At 46.6% G+C, this 25842-nt stretch overlaps 1 protein-coding gene across 7 annotated transcripts; it reads right to left on the reverse strand.

Annotated features, from left to right (window-relative positions):
* Positions 1 to 4: 4 nt before the first annotated feature.
* Positions 5 to 25063, reverse strand: NASP (nuclear autoantigenic sperm protein). Of its 7 annotated transcripts, none has more exons than XM_056815226.1 (15): positions 24849 to 25028; positions 11698 to 11748; positions 9775 to 9885; positions 8835 to 8915; positions 7604 to 7710; positions 5976 to 6956; positions 2969 to 3051; positions 2802 to 2878; positions 2574 to 2647; positions 2048 to 2236; positions 1789 to 1955; positions 1296 to 1349; positions 1128 to 1211; positions 341 to 490; positions 5 to 184 (listed from the first exon to the last, which is right to left on the reverse strand). In XM_056815226.1, the coding sequence occupies exons 1-15, from the start codon at positions 24893 to 24895 to the stop codon at positions 128 to 130; spliced, it is 2313 nt and encodes a 770-aa protein (XP_056671204.1). In that variant the 5' UTR covers positions 24896 to 25028; the 3' UTR covers positions 5 to 127. The 7 variants fall into 7 exon arrangements, with proteins under 7 accessions (XP_056671204.1, XP_056671203.1, XP_007480302.1 ...); XM_056815225.1 differs by having other exon boundaries at positions 2802 to 2887; positions 24849 to 25027; XM_007480240.3 differs by lacking the exon at positions 5976 to 6956 and having other exon boundaries at positions 2802 to 2887; positions 24849 to 25063.
* Between the last annotated feature and the right edge of the window lie 779 nt (positions 25064 to 25842).

Raw genomic sequence — 25842 nt, forward strand, 5'->3', positions numbered from 1 at the left:
CCTCAACCTTTGCGTACAATCTTTATTGAAGTTATACAAAAAGAGTCCCCAAAAGTGAAAAAATACATTATATACAAAAGCATCGTCCTTGGAGAGAGAAGGGTCCTCCCGCCTCCCTCTGGGAGGTTCATGCGGTGCTTTGTACGGTGGCAGCTCCTGACTCGGCTGGTGGCTGGTTCTCAGCCTGTGAGGCAGACAGTTGTGTGAGGGAGCATTGTCAGGCCGGGGGGCAGAGGGGTGCAAGCATCCCCCACCTCCCTTGGCCTCTCTATAGCCTTGCTTCTAGGTCAGGGACTAGGGGTGCCCCTACCAGCCCCTGCCTCATCCCTGGCCTACTCACCTCTGCTTCCATATTTTCTGCAGCCTCATTTGTAGTGGGGGCAGCATCACCGCCCCCATCCCCGTCACCACTGCCACCATTGACGGCAGGCTCCTGCTTGGGTTTCTTGGCCTCAGCATCTTTCCGGGGACTTTCTTCTTCTGGTTTCCTCTGAAAACAAAAGGATGAACTTTAGTACTCAGCTCCAAACATGCTTTAAGAAAAGCAGGGGGGCAGCTGGCTGGTTCAATGGATGGAGAGCCAGGCCTAGAGACAGGAGGCCTGGGTTCAGATATGGCCTCAGACACTTCCCAGCTGGGTGACCCTGGGCAAGTCATTTGACCCCCATTGCCTAACCCTTACCACTCTTCTGCCTTAGAACCAATACATGGTATTGATTCCAAGATGGAAGGTGAGGTTTTAAAAAATTAATTTTCTTATATTTAAACAAAGAAAAACCCCAAAGCATCCCCACCTTCCCTCCCACTTCTACAAGCATGCAATTGCAGATTTCAGGGAGACTGGAGGATGGCCAGCTACCAACCAGGGCTAAACTTGAAAAGGGTCCCAAGTAGCTGAATCACTGGGCTACAACTCGCCCATTCCAGGGCCCCTTCTCTTAGTTCTCACCAAAGCAAGTCTCTTCCAGGCAAAAGAAAACTGTCTTGTACAAGTAATCAGGAAACAAATTCAGACCAAAGAACAGAAGTGCCAAGTTTCCTGGACTCTAGAGCCAGTGCTGTGACGGCTGCCCAGGGACTGCTCTGGGCCTCAGAGCCAGCTTCTGGGGTCAATGGGAGGAACTGACCTTTTTTCTGACCAAATGGGAAATGTCAGTCACACAATTTGAGGACGTTGTAGCAGCACCATCTGTGGATCTTCTAGCTGTGATCTGGAATAAATCAAGTAATGTATCAAGTCTGAGTGAAGCCTGATTTAGCCCACCGTTACCAGCCAGCCACTCCTGGACACTCACCCCTGAGGCTGACGAATTCCCACTGCTTGATGTGAAACCAGAAGCTGCCTGAACCTGTAAAAGAGGAAGCCTTGCTCTGACCCCATTGTCTTGGCCCACCACCTGAGAAACAAGAGGCAGCAGGACACAGTGCCCACTCTCCCTCCTCTACCACCCCTCATGGCCTTTCTAGGAAAGACCAGGCCACTGCATCCCCGGTCAACATCCCCTTCCCTTAGCCGCTTGCCCAAGCCATAGACCCAGAAGCTGACCCCTTATGGCCAGGCTATTCTGTTGGCACTGTGCTAGGCACACCTAGGCCTAGGTCCTGAATGCAGAGGTCAGTCAAGGAGGGATAACTGTGATGAATATATGTCATGGACCCAACAGGAGATGCAAGGGAAAAGGACATCATGGGATGGGATAGGAACAACCCCCAACTCCACCTCAGAGAAAGTGAAGTATGAAGGGAGGCAGGAAGGCATGAGGCTCAGCGGAGAAGCCAATGGCCTACCAGGGTGGCCTTCAGAGCCAATTCGGCGACATTCCCACTGCTCTGTGACTCCTTGGCATCTTCAATCTTTTCTTTAATCTCCGGGAGCAGTTCCTTGAGCTCCTCAATCTCCTTCTCATCTTCAGCAGAAGGGGCCTCCGCTGCCTTTATCCTCTCGTTCAGCATGGCTGCAAACACATGCATGGGCCCTTTGCTGAGCAGGCGCCCTTCCCCACCCACAGAACTGACAGGTCTCCCGGCAGGGGAGGGGGGCACTCACCCAGCCTCTTCTCAATGACATCCACAGACTTGGTGAACTGAGACACTGCCTCGCCATACTGACTGTTGTAGGAATAGGCCAGGCCCAGCTGGTAATGGGTCTCAGCCAGCAGTCGGTCATGGGCCTCAAGGTAATTCTGCTGAAGGGCAAGGCAGGCCTGGAATTCTTCTATGGCCTGGCTGTAATTTTCTGTAGAACAGGGGATAATCCAAAGAGGAAAATTATAGGGTGACAATATATGAATTAAATGGACAGACACTGTAGGCTCAAGCCACAGTTCAGTGCCATCATGCCCCTTGTTCTCCATGCCTGGCTCCCACCTCTACTGACAGATGAAGAAACCAAAGTTCTAAGGGCCAGTGGCTTAGCCTCTCCCACCCCACCCCCGTTTGAGGCTCAAGGTGGGTCTCCCAAGAGTGTTACACCCCACTTCTTACCCAAGAGCAACAAGCCCTTTCGGCGCTCACTTTATTTATGCCCGTTCAACCCAAATGCCCCAAACTTCCTCCAGGGGCTGCTTAGTTACCAGATTCGATGCTCACTTCCCCCAGCTTCAGGTGAGCTTGGGCTGCATTGAGCTGGGCTTCCTTTGTTTCCTGCCTAAAACAGGAGGAATGTATTAGTGGGGAAGGGAGAGGGGGTGTGTATGTGTGTGTGTGGCGGGGGGGGGGGGGGGGGGGGGGGTAAGAGGGCCACAGCTTTCTCTTCAGTCTGGGAGCACAGAAGGGGAAATAAAGTGAGCGGGGCGACTTACCTCTTAAAAATGATCTTTGCCAAGTCCAGCATATCCCAGGCAAGTTCCAGGTTTCCAATGTCTTCATCTTCATTTTCCTGAACAGACTAAGAGAAAGCCAAGTAAGTGGTGTTCGATGCAGTGGAGTTTGAATGAGGACCAGGTCCTGGGCCAGGGGGAGAACACACCTTGTTTTCCAGTTTAGAATCGTTTCCTGGCTCCTCAGCTTCTCGGTCATTCTCTTTGTCATCTTCTTCAGAGCCTTCAGTTTCTGCAAGTAAAAAGCCCTCCAGAATGAGAAAAGAGTAGGAGACACCCACAGGCTAGTCGCTGGGATTCCACCCAGTGGACTGTCAGCCACAGCTTCAAATCCAAAGGTCATGGGCATTTCAGCTGCTGCCACTCAAAAATACTTTGGTCCACACATCAGCTCAATCTGGGATTAAAGCTAATGGTCAAGGTGAGAGTTTGAGGGGAGAGAGAGGGCATTAAAAGTCAAGAGATGAACCTGGCCTTAACTCAGGGGATACAGAACCTAGAAACTACCTTGGGTCCAGGCCTTGGGAAGGAGATCAGTTCTTGGCTAGCAGCACCAGGGGAAAGAAACCAGGCTCACAGGTCCTTCTGCAAAGAGCACTTTCTCTTGGCTGGATTAATTCTTTGGGCTATTTCAAAGCTCAGGCTGGGTTTCTTGGTGCTTCTGGTAACTTGTACCAAGGTATAATAATGTCAAATTGAGCTACCTGAAGGGCATGTTGGCTGATAAAAAGTAAAGCTGGTATCTGGAAAGGACCATCAGCTCAAAGACAAGGTCCTTTGGAATGGAGGCTCAAGAGCCAGACCACTTTCTGCCAAATTAATAATGCCAGTTCACTAATCAGAATCAAGTCAAAGGGTGACCCTTATATCTCCCAACTATCTCCAACGTAAGAGGACAATCTGAGAAGAAATACACTCAGTCATGGCCTCCCAAGACAAGTTTCCTTTGGGGAATGACTTTCTTGGCCACACTGAATGAGGTGTTCTCTTTAGTAGTTTTGGGTTTTCATCTCTCTGTGCTACAACCCGATAGGCCCAGACTTTCACTTATCCACTGAGGTTCCCACATGTGAAGTGGAAGATCACTAATGATGTCAAGACTTCCCCAAACTCACAACTCTGAGGGATTCAGATCTGTAGGTCCTGAACTTTCTAGCTTTCTGGGGGTCAAGTATAAAGGCAGTCGGACTACCTCTGCTCTCAGATCTCCAGAAGCTGAGGACCCTGAGCACTTGTTGGGGGCACTGATAAGACCCTTTTTGGGTATCAACTGGACTAAGTGCCCAAAAGGCTTGGTTCCATTGGATTCTGTGATACTAAGATGGCAGTGTTCTTCAGCATAATACCACTCGTTTACCTTGGAACCAATACACAGCACTGTTTCTAGATAGGAAGTTAAAAAGAAAAGATAGAACCACCTATTCAGTTATTTTTTAAGTCTACCTTCTATCATTTAAGGGTGCAGTCAGTCAGCCAATATGGATCAGACTGAACCAACTCTTTACTGTTCCTAAAGGAGTTGGAAATTTGTGGTGAATGGTATTTTGTTTTGTTTTTTAAAACCAGTCTCAAAGAAGCCTCACCAGCCACACTCTGGGGATGCTGGAATCAACATTGTCAAAGTACAATGAATGATTGTGCTGGTTCAGGAGAGGTCCTTAACAAAAGTTCTATTTGAGAGATATACTAAATAAAGTGTACTGTTTCTGATGTAGAGGGAGGATGGTGGTAGAATGGGGAAGCAGTCAGATCTTTTTGGCCCATATCTCCTTCTCTAACCTGAGGAAATTCAACCACCCCTGACTCTGATCCCAGAAAAAAGGGTCTGTAAAGGCCCTTTCCTATAGGCAGCTGGTGGGGCAATGCCTAAAGCAATGAGCCTAGTCAGGAAGACCTAAATTCAAATCTGGCCGTGGGACACTTACTAGCTATGTGACTATAAGCAAGTCACTTCATTTTTCTCTAAGTTTCCTCAAATAAAATAGGGAAAATATCAGCACCTACCTACCTCCCAGTGTTGTGATACTCAAATAATATTTGTAAAGCAATTTATACAATATGTATATGATAGGTGATTAATAAATGCTTGTTTTCTTCCTTTCTAGAAGAGGGCCACAGAAGGTAATAAAGAGTGGCCAACTCCCTCCATTCCTCTTGACCTCACTACTACACTTGGGTGGCCTGGGAAAAATCTCCCTCGAATCCTAGTTAAGGTAGCTAGGGCTGGGGTCTAGAGGGGAAAGGACCAATCTAGCAATTGTTCATGGAGAAAAGACAATGGGAACATATCTACGATTAATGTTGGTGTTAGAGGAATCATTAGACAGTAGAATCCTCAAATGACAACACACTGAGAAACCATTTCAAATGAATGAATTTGATCTATGAACACTGTTCCATTTGCAATTTTGCCAATTGTAAGGATTGTAGAAAGCAATTAAAAAAAGAAGTTCCCCAAGGATCAAATTAAAGCAGGTGAGCAGCTAGAGCAGGGAGGCAGGTGAAGAGGGGAAAGAGCAGTGGCAGCGGCGGCAGCAATAGCAGCAGCAGCAGCAGCAAAGCCCTTCCACTACATGTCAGCAACATCTGTCTGTGCCTCATGGTATAGCTGGGCATGGCTCATAACTTTAACTCCTTCCACAAAACAAAGCCCTCACTTTACATGGCAAGTCTGCTTATGTGCGACAAATCTGGGGATTCTACTGTGCTGTCCCTAATTCCTAAAACAGATGTTAAAATAAGCCTTTAGAACAAAGGTTTAATCTCCCAGAAGGCATGCAAGTGGACCTCCATTCAGCATTCTCTGCCACCCTGGTTACTTGAATGCTACTGCCTGGTCCTGCTCCCCACCCCCCACCTCACCCCCACCCTCCTTGCCCCTTTGGGTTCCCATACTGCTCCAAGTCACTGGCCAGGCAAGTGAGTCCCAGCTGACATGTCTATGGCAGTTAGTAAAAGCATTAGTTTCAGCTAGCCAAGGCAGTCTTGTGGCTTCCTGAACCCCTGCTCCACGGCCTCTACTCTGGCCACCCCGTTCCTGGCTCCTACTCCAAAGGCAGACGGAAAATTCTGAATGGAAGGCTGACTTTCCCCCAGTTAGTGAGTCAGGTCCATCACGTCATCCCCCCACAGCAGTAGGCCTGGCCTCCCTGTTACCTTCTCCCTCCTCCTCCTCCTCCTCCTCCTTCTCCTTCATCAGCTCATCTTTTTCTTCTTGTTCTACAGCAGCAGCTACTGAATCTTTTTCTTCAGAGGGTGTTTCTCCAGCCACCTGGCCCCTGGGGCCCATCTCAGGCCCATCTCCGGCTGCCTTGGAATCTTCTGGAGTGCTCTTGGGGCCCTCTTGGACAGGGGCTGCCTCTGCCAGAGACCCTGCCTCAGGATCGATGTTCTCTTTTGTGTCTGGGAGCTTCTGGGCAGCCTGCTCTTCTACAGGGACTTGTTCTCCTGGCTCAGAAATCACACTAGCCTGGCCCTCGGCATGGGTGGCTGCTGCTGGCTGCTCCTCGACTTTCTCCTCACTTGGAACTTCTGCCTGGGCCTCCATGGGTGCTGCTGCCACTTGGGCCTCCCCTGAAGCCTCTGCTGGTTCCTCTTCAGCAAGGACCGCTTCCACCTCTCCTTTCTTGGCTTCGGGTGATACTGCTGCTACTGCCTCCATCTCCCTCCCTTCCCCTCCTCCCCCATCTGCTGCCTCTCCTTCTACTCTGACTTCAGCTCCCTGCTCTTCTGGGGCTGGGGCTGGCTGCTCTTCAGGAGCTTCTCTGGGCCCTTCCTCTGTTCTTATAATTACTTCTCCCTGTTTCTCCTCAACTACTGTTTCTGCTCTGGTTTCCTCTTCTTCTGGCTTTCCATCTTGGTGGGCAGCAGTCGGAGCTTCTGTCTCTGCTGGTGGCTCCTCTGAAGTGGCTGCTGCTTCGGGTTCTGGGATTAGGCTCGGGGCCTTCTCAGGGCTTCCTGGGGCTGCTTCTGCCCGGCTTTTGTCCTCCACCATCTCTACATCAGCTTCTGTGCTCTCGGGCCCCTCTGCTGGGCTTTCCTGGGCCTTCTCCCGGGAAGCCTCGGCCTTGGCTTTCTGTGCTGCCTGCTCCTTCATGGCATCATAGACCTGTTCTCTCAACACGTCCCTTGCTTCCTCTACATGGTGAAGGAACATGAAGCATAAACATTTCTTCCAGTTTAATGATAAAAGGCATAAATGGAAATGGAAATTAATCCCCCTCTAACCCTTAGCCTGGCTGATGAACTACAATGGAACTCTGCCCCTGGAAAATTTTGTTCAAATAAAAAGGAGCAAGGACTAGCCAGCAAAGAAGCCCCTCACATGAAGTATAGGTGGTGAAGAGGATGCGAAGCTTTTCCAGGCTCAAATAAGATAGAAAATGTAGAGCTTTTGTAAACTTTTTATAAAGTACCACAGAAACGTGGGTCATTACTAACATTACTGTTATTCTTACACTGTCTGGGGTTACAGGCTCCCACCTGAAAGGGCACTCAGGCTTCAAGAAGAGAAAATAAGCGATTTCCCTCTATTCTAATAAAGTTACTGAGTAGCCCAGGCTGGTTCAAAAATAGGGATCAGGAAAAGCTTCTGGATGGTAGCCATTGCTCCAAACAAGAAGCCACATAGGAACCTTGTCTGGTGAGGAATTCAGTTACTTCCTCCAAAGTGGGAGTTAAGATTATCTGGCCTGCCCCAAAGTGTCAGTAGTCAGCTGTGATCAGTTTGCGCAATCTCTGGATGCGTGGCGTCTCTATGAGGTGGGACATGCAGCGCTACATACCATCTACGTTATCAGAACTCTCTACCATAGATTCATCTTCTGCTTTCTCTCCATCTTCATCCACTGGGACTCCATCCAGGGCATTTCCTAACACCCCATTCTCCATTCTAGGAGGAGAACAAACATAGAAAGCACCAAGATACCACGGCTAGGGTCCTTCTCACTCCTACTGAGGTCAGTACTAGCCATTCTCCTTGCTGAGCTCAGAATACAGCAGAGCAGATTGCAAAATGTGGACAGTGCAAAAGGGTTAGTAATTACTGGGGGGTGAGGGGAGTGGGGGTGGCGCACAAAAGCAATTGCTGGCGGGGATGGATAGATGGCTGCTGGGGGCATTTTCAAAGTGGTCAGCTCCAGGCACTTTTGATGAGTAACCCTGTCCCTATTACACAGTGATAGCCAATGTCTACATGTGTAAAGAGACAGAGGGCCTTCAAGATGGGATTCCAATTCTAATTTTACTGAGTTCTTCTTCTGACCTGGGGCCCAATCCTGGAACCTTCCAACCATACTTTTTCTCTCTATAAATGCTATGTCCTTTGCCCACCCCCTCCCAGGACTGAAGTACTTTACAGATTCTGAAACATGGTAGAAATCCAAGCTACTATTCTGATCATCATCACAATTAGAGAGTTTACCAGGAGTTGACAATGGATGATTTATTAGCTCCCACAATAGCAAAACATTAAGACTTCTAAGTGTCTCTGTCTAATCTAACAAAGTTTGAACTTCTACAAATTACTCAAGAGGCACCATAGTATGATGGGCAGCACATGGCCAGGGGCATAGACACCATCCTAGCCTGCTTTGGTAAGGAGATTCCCTATCCCAAGGGTAGCTCTGTCTCTACTATGTTAAAAGGAACCAAGGCACCTTTTGCATCTGATGGCCTTGATGCCATTATCTAATGAATGAACCTGGACCTTCAAGGTTGCACAGAGGCTAAAGATTCTCTCCCATTCCATACTCAGCAATCCAAATGGGAGAATCTACTCCGCTCTCAGCCACGAAAGCACATCCATTTCTGCGTTTCCACATCACATCCACTTCTCCCATCCAGAACGAAGGCATCTATTGTCTTGCTTAACCTTTACCAAACACCACCTGCTCCTCCCACTGACTGGGTCCTCCTGCCCCACATTCTACCTTGGGAGAGGGAGGCCCAAGCCCCTGTACACCAGGGAGAGCCCTCCATGCATCCCAAGCACTGAGTGAGCCTTGGAAGACATACCTTGCTAACTCCAGAAGAGATTTCCCATAGTAAAAGAAGGCTTCTCCACACTCATTAGCTGTCTCTCCATACTTCTTACCCCTAGAGAGGAAAGGACACACAGCAAAATAAGAGAAGCTATCTCACCTACAAAATAACCACCTCAAGCCATGCGCTGCTTCGCCTGTGCCCTAAGCACTCCACCTAAAGGGAATGCCAGGGACAATTATCAGGCAGCTGCGGGCTCGCCTAAAGCATGGGCCAGAGGCCAGACTGAGGAGCCCAAGCTGCCTCATCCTCTTCAGACCAGCCACACTGAGTCTGCCACAGCTGAGGGCTTTATTTCCAACAAACACGTATCCGACACTGACTGCCACCATCATGGTCCCTCACAAGTCTCCTATACCCCTCAACTGGCTTCAATGGCCATCTCTGACCAAGCACCTGGCACGACATCAGCAATGCTGTGCTGAGCACTAAGGATAGACACGCCGTGACAGGGACCACAGAGAGTGCCACAGGTGGGTTGAGAAAGGAGACAGCAGGCAAGGGAGCCCTCAGTCACCTCAGAAAGATAGGAGAGGTGAAGAATCAGGAGGGAGAAAATACACAAAAGATACTGGACCAGGAGGCCCAAAGACAGGAACTCGGGTTCTATGCTGTAGAATTAGGTGCACCACCTGGGCTGGGGGTAGGAGACTCAGGAGGGTCGTGCCCTCAGTTACATGGTGGCCCAATCCTATATTTTAGGTACTCCAATCTTCCGGCAAAGGTACAAGACAGGATAGAGAGGAAAGCCGGGAGGCAGGGTAAGCAGTTCCAGCCAAAGGCCTGAACAAGAGGGAGAATGGGGACAACAAAGGCAGATGCAGAACTCGGAGACTTTCTGCCCTATTAAACCTTCAACTTGACATTCATGACAAATGTCACTTCTCTACCAAAAGCAAATACTGATACTTACAAGAGACTAGCTGCTTCCTGGAATGCATTGACAGCTGCTGGAATGTCTCCCATTACCAGATGTTTCTGCCCCAAGCCCAGTAGCTTCTTAGATTCACTATCCACATCCAGACTGGGAGTGTGGCAAATAAGGGGAAGAAAAACAAAAACCAGAATACTATGGGTCAGAACCACCAGCCACACCCTAACAGTAGGTGCACAGCCCAAAACCCAAAGGGCCACCTATTCCAGCTAGATACTTCAACACTACAAAACCAATTGCTACCGCCCCCACCCCAAAGCCTAATCTCATAAGGGAGGCCCCCAATGCCCTTGACCTTATCTGTCATTTCTCACGACAGCCCCTTCCCACCACACTTCTTACCCACCCCATCAACCCCCAAACCCCAGGCCTTTCCCAGGCTATTGAGCCCCTGACAAAGTCTTCAATCCTCCCCATTCTAACCCACCATTCACATCTACTAGTTATCTTTCAAGCCAAAAGCTTCTTGAAATCCCTGCCAAGACTGGTCAGTAATGCTATCCCTGCCCAAAAGCCCCTCCTCCACTTCAGAGGGCAAGGCCTGATTCCAAGTAACAGTGTGCAAGAGGCAGAGCACCAGAGCAATCTTGGGGGCCTAGCCAGAAATTCAGGCTCTGTCATATGAATGGTTTGGACTAGTTGGCCAGGGAAAGAAAAGGTCAGCCCTTCCAGCCAAGTCTATCATCCCGTATGCCCAAGTGCCAACCTCTATCCTGAGGACAGTCAGGAAGAAAGTCAAGGCCAGGCTTCAAGCCTGCATAGCCCCAAGCTACATGAATTCACCTGTGAGATGCTGAATTCATTCACAAATATCACAAAAGTTGCATTAGGTGGACTCTAAGGGCCTAGAAATCTAGAAGGAAAAAGATCTGTCCCTAGTAGGACAAATGTTCCATCGGAACTTTGGTCCCTGGGATCACTGTCCCTCTGGCAATAGACCCTGAGCCAGTTACAACCTGGAGCCTCAGTTTACTTACCTGCATTCCAAACTTCACAGAACTGTTGTGCGTGAGCCAAGTGCTTTGGGAGGGCCTACAAGTGGTCTATGCTATTGTCAACTATGATGTCCCCAGAGTGGAAACTTAACTCATCAATGCTAGGTGAACAAATGAAGGGCATGAAATCTGTATAAGGTTCCCAGGGTCAAGTTCATCCAACAACACCACTATTCCTCAAGCTTGTTAAGGATACTCATTCTAAGGGTGGGAGAAGGAGTGGGTGACCATGGAGAGGGCCACTACTTTGAGTTGGAGGAAGTGGCTGCTCCAGGGAGGGCTGATGACAGCTCAGAGGGAGGGATGGCTGTCCCCTGCCCCTCCTGTGTGAGACAAACCAGCCTGACTCCAAAGCTGTCATGGTTCCAAGTTCAAAGGCCTAAACATGGAACAGCAGCAGCAATGGGAAGAAAGCCCAAAGAGAGAATGAATCTTTGGCAGTAGTAACAGAAGCCCCCCTATCTGGCCCCAAATTAGCTTCTGAAACACAGTTGCTCAGCTCAACTGGAAAAAAAGTAAATAAATAAAACAAAACTCAAAAGGCAGATTTCCCAGGGGTTTTCATTAAAAGTGATTCAGTTAGGACACTGAGGTGGCTCAGTATATAAAACACCAGGCCTGGAAAAAGGAGCTCCTGTGTTCAGTTCTAACCTCAGTCTTCTTAGCTGTGGGACCCTGGGAAAGTCATTTAACCCCCTCACTGCTTAACCCTTACAATACTTGGTATTCAAGTCTAAGACAGAAAGTAAGAGTTTTAAATAAAATTTTAAAATGACTTAGCCAAGTGACTCACAAATCTTTGGTTCCACCAAGATGTGCCTAGCTAGGCCTCACCCACAACATGAAACAAAGCTAGGTTTCCACTCAAGATGGCCAGCTGCTGTTTACAAATGCCATTGTTTCTTACCTATCAGTTTTCTCTGTAGATGTGGACGGGGCAGGTGCCTCTTCTTCCCTTCTGGAGAGATTTAAGACAGTGAAAATTAGAGTGAACGCACATTCAGAGTCAGTCCAGAGAGGTTCATTACACTGGCAGTCAAAACACATTTGGGGGTGTGGGGATGACTAATGTCATCAGGTAACACTTGCTCCCAGGTACCCACTGACTGTTTCAAAATTAAGGGGGGAAAGGGAGGTCTCTACAATGAGATCTTCCCACAACTTTTGGTGAGTTGACAAGTATTGAGAGCTCTTCTTTCAACGCAACAAAGATGTCAATTGTCCTGACACTACAGTTCTCCCCATCCAAACCCCTGCCAGTGAGAACATACATAGAACCCCTCTCCTTCCCTTTGTCCCTCTTCTCACTAGACAGGCCTTTCTCCACCTCATCAGTACTGCCAGGACTGCTGCTTATCACTATCAGATGGTCACAACAACCACATCTGAACAAGACCGTCCAAACCAGAATGGAGCCTCAAAATGCAACGGGGCAAGTCACTCAGGCAAACTCTCTCAGTTTGTTTCTTCTTTGGGTAAAAGGAAGAGGGCTGGGCTATAGGATCTCTAGAGGCCTTTCAGTGCTAACTCTAATCCTGACTCCCAAAGGAGAACTGATACAGCTGCTGAGTTTGACTGAGGAAATGGAAAGCCATTCCTCTTATGGATGGCTCCAGCCCATTTCACTGGCTAAGAACCCATCATCTTCCCTTACCCCCTGGGATTAATGTTCCCAACCTTAACCAATCAATACTGCCCACTCTCTGGCACACAATCTATCTTTGGTGCCATTTCGCCACGTTCTGCCTATTAGAATGAGAGCTCTCTGAGGCCAGGAGTTCTCACTTTGATCTCTATGCCTTGGCTTGGCATTGCATGGCTCAAAGGAAGAGCCTCCTCAGGGCTTCTTGCTTCATTTCCTTAAGATGAGGGATAGGAGTAATCAAGCTCAAAGAGGTCAGAAATGATCCTCCCTGTTTTAAACATCTTACTGTCAGGAGCGACAGGAAAAATAAATTGAAATGGTGCTTTCCAAAGAGTTTGCACTCAGAAGAGTGTGGCACAGTAGAAAAAAAAAAGTTCTTGGCCAGGAGAGGATAAGGGCTTAACTTGATTGAAGCTGCAATCATGATAGGGACCTGCCCTGAGTCACTTAATATCTCTTGGGTCTCAGTTTTTTCAGCAGCAAATTGGGAACAGTGAACCATTTCTCACATGGTTTTAAAGAATGTGTCTCCAATTATAAATGCTAAAGTGGCAACCAGGAGTTCTTGCAGGCCCTGCTGTCTGGTGATCAGTAGATTCCAAAACTTCTGCTACAACAACCCAACAAAGAGTGGGTAGGGAGAATAATAAGCTTTGGAGAAGACAAAGGCACATCTCAGGTTATGAAATCAAGCAATGCTTCCCTGGGTCAAAACTGCCCAACCACAAAGGTCTGGCTATGCCCAGAGAACTAGGGGCCTGGAAAAGGAAGTTCTTTAGACTCAGCTCCTGTTGCAAAACAAGACCTGGATCTGCCTATGTCAAGGGATTGTTTCCAATGTCAGTGTGTGTGTGTGTGTGTGTGTGTGTGTGTGTGTGTGTGTGTGTGTGTATCATCTATATCTATATCTATCTAGACAATAATCTAGAATAGCATGGGGATTTATCAAAGTAATTATCGTTTGAAAATCACTGGCTCCAAAGATGTCCATGTATGATCTCAATGAAAAGCTATGTATTCCTCTCCTTGGTGAGAGGTTCAACTATAAGTAGGCAGTGTTATTACCCACGAATCACAGCTTCATATTAAGTGTGCTCTTCTCCATGATCTGTATATGGTATCCCCAAATCTCTTCCAGAGCAGAGCATTTAATGAGACAGCTGACAAACATCTAGATAGGGAAACAGTGAGGTTTCATCAAGGATGGATCAGGTTACATCCACCTCAACCCACTGGTCACTCTACTAGAAGATGAGGGGAATGTTGTAAGATAGCCATTTTGACCTTTTGATGGACTTTCATACTATTCTTGTGGAAAAAATGGAGAAACTTGGATTTGGCTTGAAGACAATCAAATGAATCCAGAAGTGGTTGGGTGGCCAGAGTTCAAGTTTCCAGTGGAGAACTCCAGGGATCCGTATGCTTGAACCCAGACAGAGGGCATACTCATCTAATTTGCAAATGACATCAAGTTAAGACCATGACAGGCTGACAAGGATTGTATCTAGTAAGACCAACTTCAACAGGGTATGAAAAAAGCAACTTCACAATGAGAAAATGGAGGAGGCATGAACAGACAGCAATTGTTCTAAAAGACCCGAGGAGTTAATTGGACTACAAGCTCAGCAAGTTAGCCAGGTGACAAGGCTGCCAATCTATCTCTGTGTGATCGTGGGGCTGCATTAACAGAGCTTCTAAAACAAGGAGGTAATCATGTGTTGTTCTATCCTTGTTTGGTCTCATTCAGAAAATTATGTTCTAGTCTGGGTACCATATTTTAATAGACATTGATAATAAGCTGGAAGGTCTCCAGAGGATAGCAATTAGGCCTTACATTCATGTCACATAAGGCTCAATCAAAGGAAATGGTCATCTATTAGACTATAGGGCTACATGACAACTGTCTTCAAATAGCTAAAGGATTATGACATGGGAGAGATTAGCCTTGTCTGCGTGGCCTCAGAGAGCAGAAGTAGGAACAAGGGGGCAAAAAAGGCCACCTTACACTTGATTTCAGGGTAAGGCATTGGGGATGCGGTGGACAGACCAGTAGAGTTCATATTGCCCCAGATACCAGCTGTGTGACCCTGAGCACTTGCTCCTGTTTGCCTCAGTTCCTTCATCTGTAAGATGGGCTGGAAAAGGAAATGGCAAATCATTCTGGTATCTTTGCCAAGAAACCCCCCCAAAATGGGTCACAAAGAATTGGACGTAACTGGAAAAGTAAACATCAAAGATGAAATAGGCTGCCTAAGGAAGGTGGTAGGTTCCCTCCACTTTAAAGGTTTAGCTCACCATGTTTTGGAGCATTTTCTTATCAGGCATGAGTTGGACTATATTACATGACCACTGAGGTCCCTTGCAACCAGGGAGATGCAAATAAATATTTAACAGCCACATTTTAAAGTTTAATCTGCATTATTAACATTTTCTCCATACCCTTCTAAAATCTAGACAAAACAAAATCAAGCCCTGGGTTGTAGCTGCCAACATCTGAGTAATAAATTGTTTACACTGAAAAGACTTAACAACATGCATGCAGTTGTGTGCTGGAACCATTCTTTATTTTGTGGCACTGAAGCATTTTAAGGGGCCCAGCCCTAACTGATCAACAGATCACTTATTTCTCCCTTGAGCTCCAATCCAAATGCATATTATTTATTCTAAATTTGAATTCCACATGCTCAAAACAGAACACATTCTCTTTCCCCCAAAACCCAAACTTTCTCATCTCCATATTTTGTTCACCCAAGTAAAGAGTCTAGGACTGTGCTAGTGAATCTATGGCACATGTACTCTGAGCTTATCTCTACAACCCCCCGATGGGGATGACACAATAATGCTGTTTCCCTGCCTTTTGTTCACTGAATCATTTAGTAGAGTTTGCTTTATTCTTTTCTTCAGTGTCCAGCTTCCTATTGTAAGATTAAAATTATTATCTAATAACTCCAAGTATTATATTTTATAAAGTTTATTAATAATCACTTGAAGTAGAAAGGAAATAAATTAAAAGAAATACATGTTCAAACCTAATTATCTAACAAAAAGTAAACCCAAGTGTATAGATTCTCCTGCCTGACATAAAGCCAGCTTTCCCAGTCACAATCAGGGGAAAAGAGTGAGGACGGAGCTACACAAACTTTTATCCTCCCTATGTAACTGGGATGCTGTGAAAGAGAGTCCCTAGGGAGCAAAATCCTAATTAACACTACTTGAGCAAAGTTTTCCAACTTCAAGTTTAAGCTGATGATTCTTCTTCCCAAGTTCTCACCTCATTCTTTATCTTCTTTCTGTACTTCTAACCACCTTTGAGGTTCTACTGTGGGAACTACAGCTATTTCATAGTCACATTTTCTCATTACTCACATCTCATTCACGGGGCTGTTACTACAGTTTTGGATGGGGTAGCTAGACCCAGGCCCTTCCACATCTCTCACTCTGGAAGACCCAAGGGGAGACATCACTGTGCGAGGGGGAAAGCTCCTTCCTGGCCTGCAGTTCTGGATGGAGTGGCTGGTGGTGTCCTTTCCGTAGATGTGTGTATAATGGAGAAGCTTCTTACGAGTCCTGGCTTAGGCCTTAACTCAGACTTAGGCTCTGCCCTATCTCAGCCTCTGGGTTTTTACTTCCCAGGAGATGGTTATGATCTCAGGCCTTACTTATCCCTTGGTACAGGACCTCCTGGAAGGGTCCCATGTGCCTGGACTTCTCTTGGTTTCTTAGTAACCCATCCAGTTCCAGGCACTGGCCTTATCCCTTGATATAATCATCCAAGAAGGTTGTGCTGGCATTAGATTCCCCAGCTACAGCATGAACATTTGCAGGCTCTAGATATCCGTTAGGCTCATTGTGGTTTCTCTTTGGTTCTGGCTCAACCTTTGTTTAATCTGGCACCATTTTTGCTTTTTCCTGAGGTATTCTTCAGGGGAGCTGGGCCTGGCTGGAGCCCTTCACCAAGTTAATATTCAAGATACCACCACACTGCAATCTAACTTTCTTCCGGTCTCAGAAGTTTCTTCTTCAGAATACACTGATTCCCCCCAAGAAATATAGCATTAAGACCAAGCAAAGAAAATTGAGTCGTTAATTCCAGCTAGGAATAAATCATACCACTGTCTTAATCCTAGACTAGATCATCTCTCATGTCCCTCCCAGTTCCAATTTCCTATACAATATCATTGCCAATCAACCAATTAAACAGAAACAAAGTAGTTAATGTGCTTAAGGACATTCAGCTAATTAACCAATTCACACAACTGGTGAGGTAAGGGGCTTTAAGCCCACTTTACACCTGAGGACACTATTGCTATGGCAGAGTAAGTGACTTACACAATATTACAGTTATTAAGAGACTAAGATAGGATTTAACAAGAATAAACACAAATCAGGGTTCCTTCTAAGAAAGCAACCTTCTAGTCCTCAAGGCTAATCACTGCCTAGCAAATTAGTGTTTTCCTTGGCTTTATAAATAAAAATGGAAGCAAATCTCCAACTCATACCATAGTAGGATACGGACAAATACATTGAGATAATCTTGATTTTTCCACCCTTTGGAATTAAAGTATCCAAAATTAGAACCAGTTATCCTTAGTCTTTATCCTTTGTGCACCAACAGAAAACAACTTTTTGAGCCCTTCAAATGAACTTCATACCCAGCAAGTTAAAGACAGATATACTAATAGATTATCAGTGGAGCTGTGAAAGGGTCCAACCAATCTAGAAATCAATTTACAATTATGTTAAGGTGGTGACTCAAAGGGTTGTCAATACCCTTTAACTCCAGAATTTAAAGAAAAATAAATGTCCCACATACACAAAATACTAGCATTTCTTGTAGTAGCAAAAAGAAATGACTAAACAAAAATTATAGTAAATGAGGACAATGACATGTGTCAATAAATATGAAGACTTCAGATGGAAACCTTTCTTCCCCACCCCACCTGCTAGATGAGGGACATATTGATAAGTGAAGATGTAACAAGAACATTAATAAGACTTTTTTAAGTGGAAATAATAAAGCCTAAGAACTTGATGGCCCTATTCACTCAGAAAATTCCCTTAACTCAAACATCAAATTATGTACTAAAACAGGGCCCACCTCTGGTATTCTGAGGCATTTCAGACAAAAATTTCCCAGCTACCTAGTAAATTTGGTCTGGTACACTAGATTACTGAAACTGATGTCAAAGGCAACCATTGGACCTTTTGAGCTTCATTTTCCTTGCTCTCTCCAGCCTGTATGTACCACTTTGGATTCTTCTTACTAGGTTTATCCCTCTCTCTCTTCAGTTTCTGTCCTGTCTACCTCTTTTCCTTATTTCCTATTCCCCTTGTCTCTATGTTCCTTAGAAATTACTTTGGGTAGGTAGGTGGCTCAATGAATAGAGAGCCAGGTGTAGTCATCAGGACTTGAGTGCAAATTTGTTCTCAGGTCATCCTGGCTGTGTGACCTCACACAGGTAAACCTCATTTGCCTAGCCCTTATAGCTCTTCTGCCTTGGAACCTTTACTTGGTATCAATTCTAAGACAGACGTTATAGGGTTTTTTGGTATATTTCAATCATAGAAATAGAATAAATAAATAAAACAAAGGTTTCTATTTAACGGGTGTTACACCCATGACCTAGATTCATGGCATATAAGGCCTTGTCATTTACCCTAAGCTAATCCTGATATTAAATACTTTTCTCCTAAACTTGTTTACCCTATTTCTGCCTCAACTAGTTGTTAGCCTCCTTCTCATCCATAATCTTACAGCCTTGTTACAGCCTTGTCATGTGTCAGTCTCCAATTTCTCCATTCACCATCCTACAATATAAAAACCTCAGCACCTCAGAAATGTCAGTGGCCATTTAGTCCAAGCAAACTTCTAATGAATCCAACAACTTATTGTCCACAAAGCCTGCAACTGATGAAGTTCACTTCTTTCAAAGGATCCCCATAAGGTTTGAGTGAACATGGCCCTTTCCTTCTTCTAATTAAATAGTTCCCGAAATGGTACACAATCCTCCCTCCCCATGGTCTGACCAGGACACAGGACTTAAATCTCCCTAGTCTCAGATAGGATGCCCATCAATGCAACCTGAATCTCACTTCAATTTCTTGGCTGCTCTGAAAGGATAATGGATCAAACTGAGCTTGTGTTCTATTAACCTCCTTTCAGAGCCTTCTCTGACATGTTGTCCAGGCCAATACCTTCTGCCTCCCCTTCTTGCCCTCCCCACAACCTGGACAATTACTATGTACCTATGAGTATGTCCAATCTTCATCCTTCAGTCAAGTTGTATTTTCTTTACATACATAAATCTGATACCATCATCCAAAGTCTCTTGTCTATACCACAAATAATCAAATAATTTGTATTATAATTATGCACCCTATTCCTTTCCCTAGCTTTAAAAGAGCTCCTCAAAGATACAGCCAACAAAAACTTGCTAAGTTTTTCACAGCCTCAACAGCTAAGCACAGGCCTCTCTGCTCATGGCTCACACTGCAAACTTTTTTTTTTTTTGGGGGGGGGGTTGACAAGTATAAAATAGTCCCCAAATTTCACAAACAAATCTGAGTTCGTTCCATGTTGAAGTTTTCAAAAACTGGTGCCAACTACTAAGATAAAGGATGATCATCATTCACAGGTAGTTAAATAATCACATTCAACTTTCTGGTTTTACAGGAGCTTCAGAGTCTTTCTTCCAAATACAGCTCAGCTACATCTCTCCCAACCAAGCAGGTTCCCACTATGAAAACTACACCATCATGGACAAATAGAGGACTCACTAGGGCAACTACCCCTTATTAAAGAGACTTGCACCCAGATTTCTATTTTCCTCTTCTACACTCCTCCCTACTGGTTTTCTTCCTGCCTGTCAGACTGGTTCCAAGATTGCTCTCTCCTCTCTCTTCCCACCCCCCCACCTCCCGCCCTCCTCTCCCCGATTTCATCAGCTTCCATAGGTTCCAGTCATCTCTATATTTGGCAGCTAGAAGCTAGGATTTTCCTGGAGTCAAGAAAATACGAGTTCAAATCAAACCTGGGTCTTCCTCAGTTTTCTCATCTGTAAAATGGGGATAACAACATCACCTAACTCCCAGAGTTGTTGTGAGGATCAATTGAAGCACTTTGCACAATAACTGGCACATAATAAATAGCTGTTTGAGAGATGGATGGCTGAAATCTCAGCTATTATCTAAGGGTAAATGCATCAATCCATTATCAAATCAGCACATCCAGGGACAGAACTGCAGTACTAGCACCACTCACTTCTCTTGGACTTTAGGGCCATTAATACTGTAAATGAGGCAAAGCCACTAAGATAATGCTACAATAAGAACATTAAAGGTAGACTGGAAATGAGTTTCACATGGGGAGATGGGAGCAAAGTGAGATGAATACTGTACTGGGCTAGGGGACTTCCATCATATATATAGCCTGTACTCACTAGGCAGGCAGTTTGAAATTTATAAACTGCTTTGCTTTCTTATTTTCTGGAAATTTCCAAATAGTTTACCACCCCCCCCCCCCCAGGTTAACTGCAGGTAATTTAGTCAATGGACACCAAACCTATGGATATAGGAGCACAATTAAATATCCCCAGTTCCAGTCCCACACTAACTGCCTTTTGACATCTCAGCCTCAACAAGTTCAAAATTCAGCCCAATATCTTGCACCTTTACCTCATATTCCTAGTCCTGGTCTTCATCCTCCCTATCCTCCATCTCCAAACCTTTCAATTCTCAGTTCTTTCCCAGGCCATTCCTCTTGCACTGGCTACCCACTTTCCCTTGATGAATCAGTTCAATTCTACATTGGTTTCTTCTCTCTAGTCCCTTGGATCCTTGGACCTATCACAGATCTTGTTATGCCCTGCACAAGCCACCTTCTTGGATCATTCCTACTATGGTGTTTCACTTCTATTCATGTACAGCTAAAAGAATCTAGAGAATCTACTACAAATTTGTCCCATCATCTCAACTAGGCCCTCATCAAGTTAATGAAATGCTTTCACACTCATTCCATAGCTGCTTTCCTCAAACCTTCCCCCACACACACCCGAGTGCCCCCCCCCCACACACACTTTCATTTGAAAAATTGTCTATTTCACTGGAAAAACTAAAGCCATTCACCAAGAGCTCCTTCTCTCATCTCACTTCACCTAGATTCCTTCCTCTACCTTTTTTCTTTACCCTTTTCTCACACAGAGAAGATGGCCTCTCTCCTTGCCTCTATATATATACAACAGATTTCATTACCCCCATCATACCTACTGTCTCAATTGCTTCAATCTATCCCTTTTTATTGGCAATTTGCCTGCTTCCTGAAAATGTGGCAGCCATATTGCCTCCATCCTTAAAAGTTGCATCCATCCCAGTTGACTTTCATCCTGGTCCCTTCTACAGCTAAATCCCTTGAAAAAAATCTTTACTGTATGCCTCCACTTTCTTACTTCTCAATTTCTTCAACTCTATGCAAAATGACACTGCTCTCTCCTGGTTCTCTCCACTTCCTCAGTAAGATCATCCTCCAAATTCCTTAACTGTAGGTATTCCCCAAGGCTATCTCCTGGGCTCTTTTCTTCACCCTCTATACTAACATCTTATTTAATGATCTCTGATTTAATGATCAGCTTCTGTAGATTCAATTCTCTTCACGCTGATAATTCTCAGATTTATTCAGCCTTATCCTCCCTGACCTACAATCTTACACCTCCACACTGACTATTGGACATCTTGAACTAGACAGACGTCCACTATGGACATTTTAAATTCTACATCCCACAATATAACTCCTCTTTCCTCTAACCCCCTTCCTAAACTCCCAATATTTATTTATCCAGGGCAATATCATCTTCCCAGGCTTGAAACCTAGGCTTGACCCCAAGTCTGTTGGCAAAGGTGTGCCAGATTCCCCCTCTCCACAGCCCCCAATACAGTTTTCACCTGCCCCACCCCTCTGCCCAGTGGCAGAATGAGAGCACTTCCTCCCTCTGCTGTCTGGGGTAATGGGGGGATGGGGGGTGGGTCTCAGAGGCAGCTTGAAAGTGCAGTTTGGACACTGCCCTGGGTTATCCTGGTTCCCTTCCTCAGTACAATTTCCAGTTATGAATGATACTAAATCATGTGGCTCAGTACTGATAAGGTCACTCTCTCTTCCAGAAAGAGAAGCCCTTCCTAATACAATTACTAGTTTCCATCCCATTCTACCCTCAGACAGAGCTGCATCTATCCAGGTCTCTATTTCTATTCATTTTTTATACCCAAGCATTAAGGCTACATTCACTCTGAACATATATCATTCAATTTGGTCCAGTGTTCTCCCTAGCCTGTCAACATACTTTAGAAGACTGACTGCAGGCCTGTGTAAGCTCTCCTTTTCTGCTCCCTGCCTTAGACATCTCAAATTTACCTATAAATTTCTTATGTATACCATCTCTGCCTTCATCCAAAAAATTGATAAAAATGTTAAACCCAGAATTGCTAAAACCAGCCAATCCAGGTCACTGAACCATTCATTAACCACTTGAGGTTTAGCCATCCATCCAAGTAGTTCTGAATCCAAAAAATTAAATTATTACCCTATGTCCACTTCTACAGCAAGAACTGAAGAAGCAAAACCTTAGTTAAAACCTAGGTAAATTATACCAGCAAGTTTAAAACTGTTAAAAAGAGGAAATGAAGTTAGTCTGACATTACCTGTGCTTGCTAGAACAAAGAAGACTGGCTCTTTGGAATCAAGTCTCCCTTTCTAGGTGTTCACCAACCATCTTCTTTAATGATCCATTTACTGTAGCCTAGACAATTTCACTGGCCTAGTTTTCATTGTTCTCTTGACATCTGCCCCTCCTATCTTGTGATACCTCCCTATTTTCCATGACCCTTCAACAGATCACTGACAAGGGCTCAAGTCTTCCCATGGATGCCAGTGATTTCAAGCCCAGGTGTTTTTCATTTAGCCAGGGGACCTGAATTTCCTGCATCGGAAACAAAGACTACTGTTAGCTCCTTTGCTTATCTTGGCTATTAACTTCCAGTTGTCATTTTGTTGTTCCACTTTGTCTCTGCAGACAAAAGATGAAAGAAAACAAGACCTGAGCAGCTGTGTGGTCTCTCTTGCTGGTTATCACCCCACCCACGCAAAGGTCCTAGTCCTGTTTTGGGCTTTCTTTTTCTCCCAATATAACCCCAAAAGGCCTTGGTGCTTGGCTTCTTTTGCCACATTTGAGTTCATTTTGAGCTTTAGCATTCCTATTTTTAGAAGACTGTGATACTCTCTATTCATATCATGTGGCTTTTGCTCCCTTCTTCTCAACATCTGTATTGTCTCTTCAGACAAATCTCATTTTCTCTCCTCACTGGAACAGATTCTGTCATTCCTGAGCATTCTGACTACTTTCCCTTGGGACATTTTCCTCAGCTTAGGTATTACCTTTCTCCTGAAATCTGTTTCCCTTTCCCTATTATAAACTCTGGAATGGAGGAGTCCAGATTAAGATCCAGAAAATAACTGTCCCTTTTTGGTTTCTCCATATTTGCAGGAAGCTGCCATGAAGTCCTCAACTGCTCAACTTTTGTAAAGAGCTAGAACTCTAGTTGGTCTCCCTGAATTCTTGGCTGGGCAACTATGTCTTCTTTCTGTTCAGGTGGTCTGTAGTCCATATTCCAATAACAAAACCACTTCTACCCTTTTTGACCTTAACCATGCTTCCTGCCTCCCCTTCTGAAATGTCTTCTCCAGTATACTTTCTAATACAACTATATTGTTAGTCAATCCCCCCTTTCCCCCTACTATTTAGGTTATGAGGCAATTCCAACCCAGACTCAACCTACCTCTCAGGTAAGTTCCAGTCAAATGGGATTTCTTGCCCTTCCAAGAGCTGAACTCAAATCTCATTGTCTGAGAAACTGTACTGGCTTCCATCCTCATACCTCTTAAAATCTTGAGTTGCTTCCATACTCAGTTCAAGAACCACTTTCTAAAAGATCTAATGCTTCCCCACTCCCAAATATTGATGTCTGTTTGGTACATACGTGAATACACCAGTACATCATCTTCCAGAAAGACCTGAAGTCCCTTGAGGGTAGACTAATTTTACTTCACTCATATCCCTGAGGCTCAGCTTATTAGCACTCGGCCAGGGTCAGTGTAAGTCTTTACTTAACAAAAGGCTGGCCTGGTCCTCTACCCACTAGAAAAGGTTTCTTTCAGCCTCCTACACAAAGACTAGTAAATAGTATTGACTAAAACAATCCTTATCTTCAAGGCTCAGCCAACCCCTCCGGGGTGTGGGAAGGCCTCCCAGCCTCTCCCAGAACTCCTTCCCAAACCACCTAGCATCACATTCCTCCCTCCCCAACCCATTTCCTCAGGAAGCCTTTTCAACAGCAGCTCCAAGGCACAGAGCAGAGCACCCCAATGCCATCATAAGAATGCCGAAAGCCCAGGAAACCACGATGGAACGGATCTCACTCTACCAAAACACTGAGTGAATGCTTCTCCCTAGCCTAACTTTCGGGACAAGAAAATGAGAGCAGCCCAAAGGTGGGGGCAGGCAGGTTTGGAGCCCCCACCTGTGGGAGAGGGAGGGCATGACCCTGACAGAAGTCCTCCCTTCCCCACACAGAATCAAATCTGGACCAGTCTCCTGAATTCGAATGCTGGAAAACTGCCTTTAAACTAGCTTACAGAAGGGGGCCCACGGGGTTGACTAATGCACCCATTTCCCAGATGGGAATACTGAGACCCAGAGCCCTGTCTCGGAGACTGCGTCTTGCCCTCATCAATTTTATAGAATAAAACTGATAGTGAAAAGTTGCCCAAGCAGTTCAGCCTAGACAGAGCGGGTCCTGCAAGTCTTCGGGGAAAAGAAACTGAGGCCTCAGCCCCAGACGCTCCCCCGCCATCCCCGCCCCCAGCCGCGCACGCGTACAGCCCAGCCTGCGACCCCCCCGCCCTCGCCCCCACCCCCCCAGCCGCCTCAGACAATGGGAGTTTTCCCGCTTCCCGGTGTCCCCGCCCCCTTAGCAGCACGCGCCCGCGCAGGCGCTCTAAGGCATGAAGCCCCGCCCCCGGCAGCACGCGCCCGCGCAGGCGTCGGGGAACCCCGCCCCCTTCGGGGCAGCCTGGCTCCGCGTGAGTGGAACCTAGCTTTTGGCGCCAAATCCCCGGGAGCGGGATAGGCAAGGGAGTGAGGGCGCGCGCGTGCACGTGCCCCTCCACCCCCTCCCCTCGCCGGCCTCCCCGGGACCCGGGCCGGTAAGATGGAGAAACCGCCGCAGCGCTGGCAAGATGGCGGGCGGCCACGAGAGAAGCCCAAGAGGAAAAAGATGGGGAGGGAAGGCCGCCTCCGCCCCCCATCCTGGCCCCGGGCTACGACCCGTCTCGGACCCCGCCCCGCTCCCGCCCCAGACCCGCTCACTTGTCGGCTGGGTCGAGCTCGGCGATCGCGGCGGGCTCGGCGGCCATTGTCTCTCGGAGGCGGGCCGGTGGGCGCAGAGGACAGAGACGGGGAGGGGAGGAGAAAAGGGAAAAGGGAGATAGGGGCTGGCACGTTCCACAGCTCCCGCAGCAGAAAATGGCAGATTGGAGAGCCCGCGTCGCTCGGGCCGCTTTATATAGCGTAGCCTTCGGCCCCGCCCACCCACTTCCGTTCCGCGTTTAAAGGGCCAGCGCAAGTCCCGCCCCCTCCAGGTCCCGCTATCTCTGGTGTAGGAGGGTCCCTGCAGAGCTCGCGACTTCGTTCTCGAGAGGCGACTGATCGGTTCCTTTCAGCAGGCCCTCGGGCCTGGGGAAAGAATAGGTTTCTCTAGAAATATGCCATAGCGCTCCAGGACTCCAACTCCCAACAGGCAGCGCGCATAGGGCGGGCTCCGGAAATAGGTGCCGCGAGGCTTGCTGGAAGTTGAAGTCTCTTCTGCAGCCGGAGCCTTCTCCAGAGGGGGTTTACTTTGCTTGGTTACCGGTTGAAAGTGAAAAGGCTCTGAGGCCTGAGTCACCTCCTGCTTTCGCTTCTGCCCCTCCTCCGGCAACCTCTTTCCGAATAGTGGTGCCAGCGCCTACCCTAAGGGCTGTGGCCAAGGATGCAGGAGGCTGAGGGAGAGAAGGGGCAGAGAGGCGCCGGCCTCAGCAACGGGTGACGCAAAAGGACGCCTTTTGCTTATTGGCTGAGGCTGCTCCCGCGGCGTTCCATTCAAAGCACCAAGCCTCTAGCTCTCACGTGGCCTCCCTTTGATCCCGCCCCGAGCCGAGACTTCAACCTATAGCCTAGCGGGCCGCTGAAACCCTGCAGTCCCTTTAACTCCGCGGTAGCTTCTTCCTTATTCATTCATTCTCTCTTCTCCTTCGGCTCCTAGTCTTTGCGGGCCGCGCTAGGCTGGACGTTGGGGAAGGGAGCAGGGCTCGGACGTCCAGGC

The sequence above is a fragment of the Monodelphis domestica genome, chromosome 2 (assembly GCF_027887165.1).
Source record: "Monodelphis domestica isolate mMonDom1 chromosome 2, mMonDom1.pri, whole genome shotgun sequence".
Taxonomy (NCBI): Eukaryota; Metazoa; Chordata; class Mammalia; order Didelphimorphia; family Didelphidae; genus Monodelphis; species Monodelphis domestica.